The sequence below is a fragment of the Thalia democratica genome, chromosome 6 (assembly GCF_965202585.1).
Source record: "Thalia democratica chromosome 6, ktThaDemo2.hap1.1, whole genome shotgun sequence".
NCBI classification, from domain to species: Eukaryota; Metazoa; Chordata; class Thaliacea; order Salpida; family Salpidae; genus Thalia; species Thalia democratica.
The window spans coordinates 64115301-64128463 of record NC_139170.1 but is presented as its reverse complement, the minus strand read 5'-3'; the positions used below and the strand labels follow the sequence as shown (position 1 = coordinate 64128463).

The 13163-nt window shown below is 23.9% G+C and overlaps 1 protein-coding gene across 1 annotated transcript; it reads right to left on the bottom strand.

The window, feature by feature from the left end:
• Nucleotides 1-7551: 7551 nt before the first annotated feature.
• Nucleotides 7552-8358, bottom strand: LOC145839312 (uncharacterized). The gene has a single exon (XM_082946906.1). The coding sequence runs from the start codon at nt 8356-8358 to the stop codon at nt 7552-7554; it is 807 nt and encodes a 268-aa protein (XP_082803032.1).
• Between the last annotated feature and the right edge of the window lie 4805 nt (nt 8359-13163).

The following is a 13163-nucleotide window of genomic DNA, read 5'->3' as shown; positions in this document are numbered from 1 at the left end:
ATTAAATGTAACAAGAACAAAAAAGGTTTTAGCGTGAAAAATCTCGGTACTAAGATTTAAACTATCAGTTTTTTTAGTTTGATTCGTACTGCCAGGTTACATGTTAAGTACTTTGTAAGCATAACTAGTTTACGACACAACTATGCAATTTGCAAGTAGAAGAAATTGAAATATTAATAAAATTACAGATAGTAACCTAATTTTTGGCTCAGTAACAATAGCATCGTAAACAACTGTAAGTCATATTATTTTTTGTCCGATATACATACTTAATATAAGCTAAATATCTCAAACAATATTTAATTTCAATTGCATTAAAAATTGAGATTAAATTTAACATAATAAACTTAATTATTTACTAACTTTTAATGAAGAAATAACTATGAAATTATCAATAATGCGTTTGCTAAGTTGTGTTCGTTTAAAAAAGCAAGTTAAAGATTATAAATTTTATTTTTAAACTGGTAGCCTTAGTAGAAAACACAAGAGTTAATATAATTGTGGTGCTCATGAGAGGAAATGAATAGTGGGTTTCATAGTTAATTTTGACAGTGTGTCAAAACACGCTTTTCTTGTATGTTTACAAAAATAAAGTTCAGAAAACTAGCAGTAGTTTTAACATTTATTGTAGCATAACAAAAAACTTGTTAAATGTTTAATTTTCTTTAGTCGTGACGTATATTTGTTAAATTTTTGTAGAAAAATCTGCTATACTACATAGGTGCACTAATTAGTTGCGTACTTTTAGTTCAGAGTCTAAATTCTTATGAAGTTACTGAAATTATAAAAAAATTTCTTATGGAGTTTTTCATCAACATCGGTGCGCACTTTCGTTTGCGCACCGAATCAGTATATTGGGTAATTTTTCTAACTTGTCACTAATTGGTTTTCAAAATATCGTTTAACTTTTTGAATACTAAATAAACATTGTTTTTAAAATGGCAAATTGAGCAGAAAAAATAAGGAATAAAAAATAAAGATATTGCATTCTTTTTTTTACTTCTTTACTTTTTTTTGGGTGGCACGCATGCGCCAGTGTCCCTCCAGTTAATTAATTTCCCTTATGATTATTTAAGTATATAATTACAAAGACCAATTAGTTACTTCCTCACTATTTTATTTTACTTTATATATTTGTATGATTCGTGTTTTTCATTATTACTTTAAAAGCTCTGAAGATCCTTTTAGAAGAAACATTGTCAGCTAATGTAACAATCGTTTAAAATGATTTTAAAAATAACTTACCAAACCAATCAAACAAAATCAATCTATGAAACAACTAAAAACTTTATTAGGACACTCAGTTCAAGTTTTTGACTAACCAAACATGGTATACAACAGTAAGTCACTAGCTCTAAAACGTCTTACATTATGAGTAAACGGGTATACTCATTATTCCCATCCACGCTCAACTACCACTTGCAACACAGCTAACAAAAATTATATTTCTAAGCTATTTATTTTATATTTAGTTCATGTATTTATTTTTTACTCTCACTGTCATTCCTAACTTTTACCTTTGGTCGGTAAGCAGTCCTCAAATTTGATCAGTTTAGAAGAAATTGTGCGTGGGTTGTAATTTAGCGATGGCGAAAAAAGGTATAGTATTGTTTTAATGATTCAACTTATCTTAAGTAAAAAATTATTTTTTGTAAGTTTTTATTAAGTTGTTAAAGACAAAACAGTTTTTTTGAATTATCAGCTAAGAAGTTATTTTCAAAATTGTATTACCGCAAAATTCATTATGGGGTCTATTTGCTATTATTTAAAGAAGTGAATTAATTAGTGTACTCACCCCATGCAAACAGTTTTAAAAACTGTTAGATTTTGTCAAAACCAACGTCTAGAAACTTTTTGCATAAATAATCATAGTTTTTATAGCCTAATGTAACAACAGAAATGTAAATAAAAACTCATATGCTATAAAATCTATGTAAAAGATGTATCTGTCTTAATTTGTTTTTATTGCTGATCGTTTATTTAAAAATGGTCTATCAATTAAATCAGAAAGACTTGATAGTTAATTTACAAAGCGGTCAAAATAATTTTTGATGATAAAACTTTTTTTTAAGTCATTTACTTTATTAAACAACAATTTAACAAACGATTCTTATATTTACATTATAAAATTAATTATTCAAAATATTAAACATTTCCATTTAAAAATATTTTAATTTCAGTGTTACATAAAAATATTTTTAACAATTCACAATTTATCAAATTCAAATTGTTTAGAAAAAAAAGAAAATTTTAATTATATACAAATTAGGCTTTATAGTTGACGAATATTTAATGTAAACTTTATTACTGCAATTTATAAAATGAGAACTAGCAAATACAATTCTATATATTTATAGCTAAAATAATATAGTTTTTAATATTCAAGTAGCTCCACCATATAAAAAGATAATCAAATGTTATTATATATTTAAGTAGTAGATGAAAACTATACACAAGAAAACGTTATTTAAAGTTTCTAACTTTAAATAGTATTTTAAAGTATTTTAAAGTATTTTAAAGGCAAACTAACTTTCTAAACATGCTAGCCACAGTTAGAATTGTATTCGGATATTGTCTTGAGGTAGTCATGAACAATACTTCTTTGTATTTTACACTTCAGTTTTGATTGTTCTTCTTTACTGAGTTCCTTATGACAATTACGTATATGCTCACATCGATTAGAACTTTTAGTAAACCATTTTCCACATTCTGCACAACCATAAGGTTTCTCTCCCAAGTGAATTCTAAAGTGTTCAACTAAACTTCCTTTTATTTGAAACTTCTTCATGCAAATATCGCAATCATGTTCTTTTACTTTGGTATGAGTCAACATATGACGTTTTAAACCACCTTTTCGAGAAAATTTATTCTTGCAAACTTCACACTGATGTTCTCTTTTTTCAGTATGGACGAACATATGTGTCTTTACATGGCTTTTTTGAGCAAAACTTTTGTCACACACTTCACATTTGAAAATTTTATCTTTAGTGTGAGTAACCATATGTTGGTTTAAGTTGTGTTTAAGTGCAAAATTCTTATGACAAACATGACATTGAAAGTCTTTCTTACCACTGTGTACCAACATGTGAGTTGTCAGAATACTTTTCTGAGAAAAACTTTTATTACAAACATGACATTGAAATTCTTTTTTACCACTATGTACTAACATGTGTCTTGTTAACCTATTTTTAATGATATATCTATTGTCGCAAAAATCACACTTGTATGGCTTTTCTCCTGTATGTAATCTTTTGTGATATTTCAGGTAGGATTTAGTTTTAAAAGTCTTCTTGCAAACCTCACAAGTAACATTTTTATCAACCATATTAATTTTATTTTGACCAGAATCACCCATAGTTCAAACTAAAGTGCTAAAAGTTATGTTTACTAGTGTTAAAAAACAGAGATAGATGAAGTTGGAATAAAAAAAGAACTAATTGTTAATGATAACTTATAATCAATAAAAACTTTTTAGTAAAAAAATTTGCTTTTTTTGAAAATTTTCATCTAATCTTGTTAAACTTAACAAGTTAAAGTTAAAAACGGTGTATTTTTATTATAAGGTGGTACTAAATGAACATTTATGAAATAAAAAATTACTTTACACTGTATTAATGCTGGTTTTTCGTAATAACTTTTTCTTATACTACTTATTAGATTACCTCTTAATTAAAAATTATATGTTTTAGTCATAATCAATTCAAAAAGTTGAGAACTTGAATAAACAATGATATATAATAAAGTTTGTGTATATAAAATTTTATTTCAGAATTGTAAACAAAATTTACATTCTAAGCGTTATTTAACTTTTAATTTTAAAAATGAATATCTATTTTCAGATTATAATTATAAGGCTTAAATTTGCTTCAAAACTTTTTTCTATACATGATAAAAACTTATTTTAAAAATTATACTTTATTTCTTGAAAAATTTTAACACTTTGTTACATCTTATTTAATAGTTGTACGAAAATATATATATTCAAAAACCTTAAAGTAAAAAATACATATAAAAAGTTTTCTTTTACTGAATAAAAATTCTTGTTTTTAAACACTTATTTTACTTTTTATTTTCAGGTTTAATTTTTTTTGTATATCTGTCGTAGGCAAACTAATATTAACACTAGTATTTATAAGAACTTTGCAAAGATATTTAATAATATACTACACAAAAAGCATTTCTTAAATGCTAACAATTTTTCTTAATTTTTATTTAATTGTGATTAAAAGTGCCAAGTAGCTTAAAAATAAAAAAATCTCATTTTATTTTCATTATAAATTTGATCAAAATTTAAATTTGTTTAACTAGAGAAATAGTTTTCGTTTAGTTAATATATAAGTTATATGTTAGATAAAAGGTTTAGATAGGGTAGAAGAAGCACCACTTGAATAAAGCCAAAATTTATTTAGTCTTGCTGGTAGAGTTTTATTCTAAATTATTTGTTTTTTAAGCCAAACGTAGATTACCTTTTATGCTAATTTCTTAAATAACATAAGTATAATCATAGTAAAAATTATGTGCAATAAGTTTAACAAAATGTATTAAACTTGAAACGTGTATTTTAAAACAAGTTTTAAAACTTCTATATATATTTTTTTCGCCAATTTATTTCCCAGAAAGTTTATCTAAAAATATTAAAAAAATTAACATTAATGTATTTTTAACTGTAGCATATGTATGCTTTTTCATTATATCATATTAAATATTAAAATATTTTGCTAGCATATTTATTAAGTTTGAAGACTTTTTAAATTTTTAAAGGTATTCTTGTACAGTTTACTAAAAAAATTGAACTAAAAGCTAAGAAGTATTTCAAATCACTTATAAAAGTTAATCAAACAGTCGTTTAAACTATTTTATTTTAAACAAGTAAATTTTATTTAGATTGTTTATAATAAACAATGTGCAAAATATTAACTTGTTTGTAGTATAAACTAAAGCATTTTAGTTAGTTTACTTAAATTTTGACATCATTTTTAAAGTAGACGACATTCAAACAAACTTTTCTTAGTTTTGTGAAACATAACAAATTGAGTTAATACTGAGTCAAGATAAATTTTTTTATCAAGTAACAAAAATTAAATCTTTTTAATTTATGTAGTTTTTTGTTAAACTAGAAAGATGATTTATCTAACTAGAAAGGTCATCAACTTATTCATATAAAATTTATTTAATTAACTACGCTTGAACAAAAATTCGTGTAAGAATTAATAATATGTTGTTTTAAAAAAGTTCAAAACTATTTATGTTTACAAATTAAACATCAACTACCTACATGGAAACGAGTTAAAATTGTACGAGGAAAAATTTGCACGAGGGGACAAAATTGCACGAGGGAAATTTTTTACACAGGGTCAAATTACACGAGTAACAATTGTTCACGGATGGTCATTTTTGCACGAGAGTATATGAAACTAAATGCATTTAGTAAATATAAATTAATAAAAAACGAATAAAAAAGTAACCAATCGAGGATAACGGTATGGAGTAACAGTGATAGAAAAAAATAAAATTAACAAAAACAATAATAAATTACCGACTAAAGGTTAGAATAACCGTAGTAGTAAAAAAAAAACCAAATTAAAATAAAAATTATTTAAAAAAGACTAACCCTTGCAAATATGTTTTCGTGCAAAAATGTCTGCTCGTGCAAAATTGACCCTTTGTGAAAAAGTGTAATTGTGCAATTTTATCCCCTCATGCAAAAATATCGTCGTGCAAAGGCATTTTCGTGCAATTTTGTTTCCATGTGTAATTTAAACGCTTGTGTATATTTGACAGCTACCCACCTAAATTTTTATTTGTAAACAATTTTAATCGTTTGAAATTGATTACTTTGGTATTACATGGTATATCACTATGCTACTCGTGATAATATTAATAAATGATGAAAGCTTTGTGAATAATTAGTTTGGTTGGTTTTTCATTCAACAGATTATTTTTAGGTATATGGCTTTAAGATTTAATTGTTAAATTTTTATGTTAGTCAATAAGTTATTGTTTAGAAAATAATAATAAACTTAAAGTATGTACATACAAATCTAAGACAAAATAAAAAAATATGCTGTTAAGTATATTTTATGAGGCAGTTAAGATTTAAAACTGATAGACTTATCACTTTTATGTTTGTATTAAACAAAATTCGTTTTTATTAAATGTTTATTTCAAAAAGTTACTTAATAATCAAAGTTATACAATTTTCCATTTTATATTTTATTTAAAAACTTATTATGACTAAAAAAATTGACTATTTCTGTTATATAATGTCACTATTAACTTAATAAACTGTGTGTGCAACTATATGTTTAAGTTTTTTTTAGTTAACATAATATATAATTTATATGTTTAAGAACTTATTTTCATCAACAAAACTGATACTTATTAGGTACGCAATTCCTATTGAGAACGAATTTTTGTGCGGTATTCAAGAGTGAGATTACTATAGAATAAAACTATTTGTATTGAATAGTGCATTTCGGATGCATCTATGTATAAAAATTTATAAAGCAAAAGTTAAATAAAATCTTCAATATAGTTTTTAAATTAAATTCTTTTGTTGGAAGTATTTTAAAAAATTGACAACAAGTATTAATGAAACAATAAGGATCAATTTACTAAAAATTACAGTTGAAATGTAAGTTTTTAAAAACATTTAGAATTAGGAATTGCATAAAAAAATTATGCATTTATATATAACTTCGATGTACATTCAAATATTAAAAGTTTTTTAGTTCAATGTTTAGTGTAAAATCTTTTGTAATTTCCTAGAAGTTATAATGAAAATTTACTCAAACTCTTTGCGTAATAATTAATTAAAGCATAAACTTAAAACAAACACGTTTGTTTTCTTAAAGTACGTCTAGGAGTCTATAGTTAATATTAAAATTTAACCAGATAATAAGAACAATCTTTAAGCAGAAACTATTCAATTAGAAGAACTATTGACACTATTTTATTTTGTTTAAGTTAATAAGGGTGAAAAAAGATAAAACAATACAATTATAATTTCTCGTTAACAATTAAAAATATTATTGTGATTCTAGATCAAATTATTCAATTTTAAAATAACTAAGTTATGCACTGAAGGTTTTTAACATTTTACATTTATTAAAACAAAATTCCATAAATATATCTATATTTTAACTATTTATTAAAAATAAACTATATTACAGTTAAAATAAAACTTTTCATTCTACAACAAAAAAAAGAAAATAGAAAATTTAAATAATATACTTATTTATATATAAGTATCAAATACAATTTTTAATATAATCTATTCTTTAGCTTACTACGCGAGGTACACTTTAAAATATTATCAACACAGTTTCAAATACAAAATTAAAAATTTTAAAGTAGTTTATATTTTCAAACTTAATTTTTTTTTTTAATTAAAAATGCAATTTATAAAATATATACCGCAAAAAACCGTACTAAAGTGTCATTTTTTTAATTCAAAATTTAAATTGCATTATAAATAGTTTTATACAACAACAAGAAATCTTTGAAGTTTTTAGCTGCATTTTAATAAACAACAAACAGCTAAAAACAAGGCTACTTAGAATTGTAATCAGAGATTGTCTTAAGGTAGTCATAAACAATACTTTTTTGTATTTTACACTTCAGTTCTGATTGTTGTTCTTTACGAAGTTCCTTATGACAAGTACGTAAATGATAATTTCGACCAGAAGGTTGCGTAAACCATTTTCCACATTCTGCACAACCATAAGGTTTTTCACCTAAGTGAATTCTGAAGTGTCTGACTAAGGCACTTTTGTGTGAAAACTTCTTCTTGCAAATATCACACTCATGAGCTTTTACTTTGGTATGAATCAACATATGTCGGTTTAAATCACTTTTTTGAGAAAACTTCTTCTCACAAATTTCACATTGATGTTCTTTTATTCCAGTGTGAACTAACATATGTGTCTTAACATGATGCTTTAGGGTAAAAGATTTGTCACATATATTGCATTTGAAAGCTTTTTCTTTAGTATGAGTAACCATGTGTTGTTTTAAAACCTGCTTATATGCGAATTCATTCAAACAAACATAGCATTGAAATTCTTTCTTACCACTATGTACCAGCATATGTTTTGTTAAGTTTCCTTTTCCAGCAAAACTCTTGTCACAACTATCACATTTGAAAGGTTTTTCTCCTGTATGAACTCTTTTGTGAACAATCAAATTATGTTTAGCTGTAAAACTTTTATCACAAATATCACACTTGAATGGTTTTTCTCCGGAATGAACTCTTTTGTGTGTGATAAAACTTGATTTATGTTTAAAACTTTTCTCACAAACATCACAACTAATACTTTTAGCATTTAGAATAACATTTGTAGGTCCATGTTTATCCATCGTTAAAATTGTTAGAAAAAAGCTATTTAATGTGAAAATTAAATATAAAGCAATATAACAAGATGTTTATCAAGTTTCTTATCCAATTTCAAATAGCACAAAAAATTTATATATCAAATGATTTAGCTACAATAGGTTTTTAATAAACCAAATTTTACTATTGTCTGTTTATTGTTCATTGTTTATAAAAATTTTATGATGATTATTAGCCTATTAAATTCTACTACAATAAAAAATTCTTGATTTATAGTTTGCAAATATATAAAAGTTATACAAAAATGTTTCTTAGTTTATTCATAAACGGTCATTAACTTTTGAAAATTGGCATAATAAATTACTACAAAACTTATCTCAACACACTGGACTAGTCAATGAAAATATATTTTATTAAAAAACACATATTTTTAATGGTTATGTTAGTTTATTTAATAAATGCAATATGATTTATTTTTTCACCTCACTTAAGCATAACAAAAATGATATTCATTTTTAATAGAAAAACTATGTAATCATTATTTTTCAGAATTATGTAACTTAGTTGTATAACTATATTAATAATTTTATTATAAAAGTATACTTACTTATATTTTCAAAAACTAGTTATTTTGAAATGAACGTTTTTACTACTTTTATTTTTGTTTATACTTATGTTTATTTACTTGTGATTATTGCGAAAGCAGATAAGAATTGTAATGTAAGTATAGCTAAAAGCTTACAAAATATCTCTTCAATTGCAAATATTATATTTTGTTCAAAAAAGGTAAGTCTACAACTAAAATATCTTGTGATTACTAAGTATAAAATATTTGTTAGTTACTTAATAAAGTTTCTCAAAATAAAGCTATTATCTTTATTTCATTTAAGAATTGAAACATAACTATGCCTTTTACACGTATAAACAAAATAATACAATTATAAAGCAAAATGTGTATATCATATATTTTTATGACTGATGTTTTTAGCAGTAATTTAGATTATTTATTTTATAAATAACATAGAATTGTTTCAGAATTATTTCACTATATATAAATCACGAACTGTTAAACTTATGGCATAAATCTTTTAAATACAAAGAACTATTAATCAAATGATTTCCTGTACATAGTAGCAGGTTTTAAAAACTTTATTCTAGCAAACAAATTTATTATAATAACTGTTTTTTTTAAATATGATTATTTTAATTAATTGGCTAACTCAAACATTTTGTTTGCCTATCCGAGAAATGCTATTTTGAGTGATTTTGACTGACTAGAAAAACTTTTATCCCTGATTTAAACAAACTTAAACTGTATTAGTCTTATTATATCATTAAATGTTAGTTTTTTAATGTTGTGCTTTCTTGTAAACAACAATTTGCAATGCAGGAATACTTATTAACCAATCTGAATCAAGAACATTTTTGACTTAATAATGTTAGTTGTTGTAATTAGCTACTGAATTCATTTCAAAACTTCGTTTAATAGAAAGTATATTTATTTCTCTTTAAATTCAAGATAACTGTAAAAAAAACTATTAACTTTGAATCTAAATTTTTATTAACAACCAACTAGACAAATCTACTGCAAAGTAACCAAGTCAAAAAATTTTGAAGTTACCTGCAAGTTGAACAATTTTAGAATTGATGCTAGGCTTTTGAAATAACTTTATTTTACAATTTTGAACTTCAGACTTTGTATAAAACACTGTTTTTAGTGTCAAAACTATCCCCGGTAGTAGTATTTAAAACAATTTTTTAATTAATTCAAACTATACTGTCTTGTTTCTTGTAAAAATTTTGGCTGTGTAAGCTTTAATTAGTTAACCACGCTCAAGTTATAATTTCTAAAATTAAATTTTTCTCACAAATTTTACACTGATTTTCTTTTACACCAGTATGTACTACCATGTCTACACCAGCCTTTAATAATTGTTCAACAGTAAAACTTTTATCGCACAAGTTACAAAAGTTACTTGAAGATGCATTCAAACTGAATTTAGATGAAAGTAACTTAAAAAATAATTTCAAGCTTATGTAAATAGAGCTACACAATACAGACAAATGAATATGTTTTAAAAAAATCTACAAACAATTTATCACATAAGTTAGAAACTATATGAATTAGAATGTTTAAAACATAAGAGCTCAATGATTTAAATCTGAATTTAAAAATAGCCATTGCCGAACGGGACAGAGTTATATGTAAGACACTTAATAGTCATTAATAAATAATAAAAGAACTTACTTTCATGTGTCCCTATTTTAAAACCAGTTATTGTTGTAAAAATGTTTTAGATTGGTTACAACACCCTAAGTTTTATTATTATTATTATTATTGTCAGCTTAAATATTAATTACTATTTTGACAATTTTTTTTTAAATTTTATTTTCAAAATAATTAATTTCTCTTATATTTACTTAAGTACATAACTACAATGCGGATTAATTACTAATTGATAAGTTTCTCATTACTTGATCTTATTATATATTTTTGTGCTTCGTGTTATTTTATTGTAACTTAAAAAGATCTTAAGATTCTTTTAGGAGAAACAGTTTTAGTTAATGTAGCAATTGTTGAATAAAATTTTAACAAATAATTTGAAAATTAAATTCAAATTGTTTATAAACAAGATCAACTTGTGAAACAACCAAAACTTTTATTAAGACGCTCAATACAAGTTTTTAGCTAACCGAATACGTTATAAAACATTTATTCTAAAATTACCAACTGCAGCACTCCATAACATTTTTTTTTTTTACATATTCATTTTTACTCTTATTGTCAGTCCTAACTCTTACCCTTGGTCGGTAAGTATTTCTCAGTTTTAATAAGGTATGATTTGAGCGCGGGTTATAACTGAATAATTTGCGAATAAAGGTAAAAGCACTACTCTAAAAATTTAACTTATTTTAAATGACAATTTAAATATGTTGTTAATAACAAAATATTTAGAGTTTATCAACTTAAAACATATTTTCAAAATTAGTTTGAAACAAAATTCATTAAGGGGTTTGTTTTACTATTATTAAAATAAACAAATCATTTAGTGCACTCACTAACTTCTTCATAGCCCAATATAATACGAATAATGTAAATTAAAACTCAAACTCTGTTATAATATCGTTTAATGCTGATTAGATCATATCCTTTGAACCAACAAGTACTTATTTGAAGTGAATTTTAAAGAAACGAACTAATTTAACTACTTTTTTTAATTCATCAGTATCAATAAATAACAATTTAACAAAAGGTTCTTTAAAAAAATCATTTCTTATGCACTTATAAAGCTTAAATTAAGTTAAAACGTTATGATTTACAATAATATAGTATTAAATATAAAATAAAAAAGAAATATTTTATTTCAAGTTATTACAAAAATAAAAACAAAATTTTTTAATTATGATAAAAAAATTGCTCCCTTTTTAAAAGTTATTTTTTAACAAACTCAAAATATATCACAATTGAATTGTTTAAAAATTATCGTATGTACAATATATACACAATCGAAATCTTAATAGATTACGTATATTTAAAAAAAAATATTAATAAATAATTATAAAAAGAGATTAAAGAATAAGATTGTTCAATATCACAGCTTTTAAAGTATATTTTTTTAATATTTAAATAACTCCATCATAATAAATAGTAAAAAAAATAGAGTCACAGATATTAGTGAAAATTATAAATGGTGTTAATAAAAATTTTCATAAAAAAGAGTTATCAAAATACTTCCGACAAACTTAATTTCACAACAAATGATCTGCTAACAGTAATTAGAATTGTATTCAGAAATTGTATCAAGGTAGTCATGAACAATACTTCTTTGTATTTTGTACTTTAATTCTGATTGTTGTTCTTTACTCAGCTCCTTATGACAAGTACGTATATGTGAATTGCGATTAGTAGATTTAGTAAACCATTTTCCACATTCTGCACAACCAATGCATCAATGTGAAGTTTGTGAGAAGAAGTTTTCTCAGAAAAGTAATATGAAAATTCATACGTTGACTCATACTAAAGTAAAAACTTATAAATGTGATATTTGCAAAAGGAAGTTTTTACGTAAAAATAGATTAGTGAGAATTAGTGAGATTAGTGAGATTTGAATTGAACAAGTGATTGTAAATTTTACACAACACATATATATAATAAACTAAATATATATGAAATTATTGATAATAGCTTTTGTAAATTGGGTTTGTTAATCTAAATTTTATTCATGATTACTTATTATTTGGCAGTATTTGTATTTTACTGGTAGTTTTGCTAGAAAACAAAACAATAAAATAATGTTGTGCTCTTGGGAGGAAGTATACTGTTATTTTCAAAGTCGATATTTGCAGTAATAGATTTTAAATACGCACTTAAGAATTTTTATAAGTTGACCTTTTACTTATTTTTTTTGTATGTATTTATCTAGTTTACCACAATTTCAGGTCACTTAGGCTAAGCAGGACAGATCATGCTAGCTTTAAATTATTTAAAAATCTAGTTTATTGTGATTTGATTTCTGAACACCACATTTGTCGGCTAAAAAGTGCGTACCATACCTGCAGTTCGTACTTTGTTGGCAGGTTACTGTACATAATAAACATATCATTTTTAAAAAATATGTTATAAAACCAACATTAATTTCTTAGCAAACTTTATTACATAAATATAGTAAACAATAACACTTGCAACTAGAAATTAAATTTTATAAAAAAAAAATCTTTTTAAGTTAGGTTGTGTTCTTTACAAATTTGTTGTGTTAGTTATCAATAAGTTAAGTTGTGTTTTTTATTATTATTAATACTTATTAAAAAGAAGATTTTATAAAACTAAAAA

What these genes read in the sequence shown, in the direction of transcription:
- LOC145839312 (XM_082946906.1), bottom strand. Translation starts at nt 8,358, where the DNA reads ATGGATAAACATGGACCTACAAATGTTATTCTAAATGCTAAAAGTATT.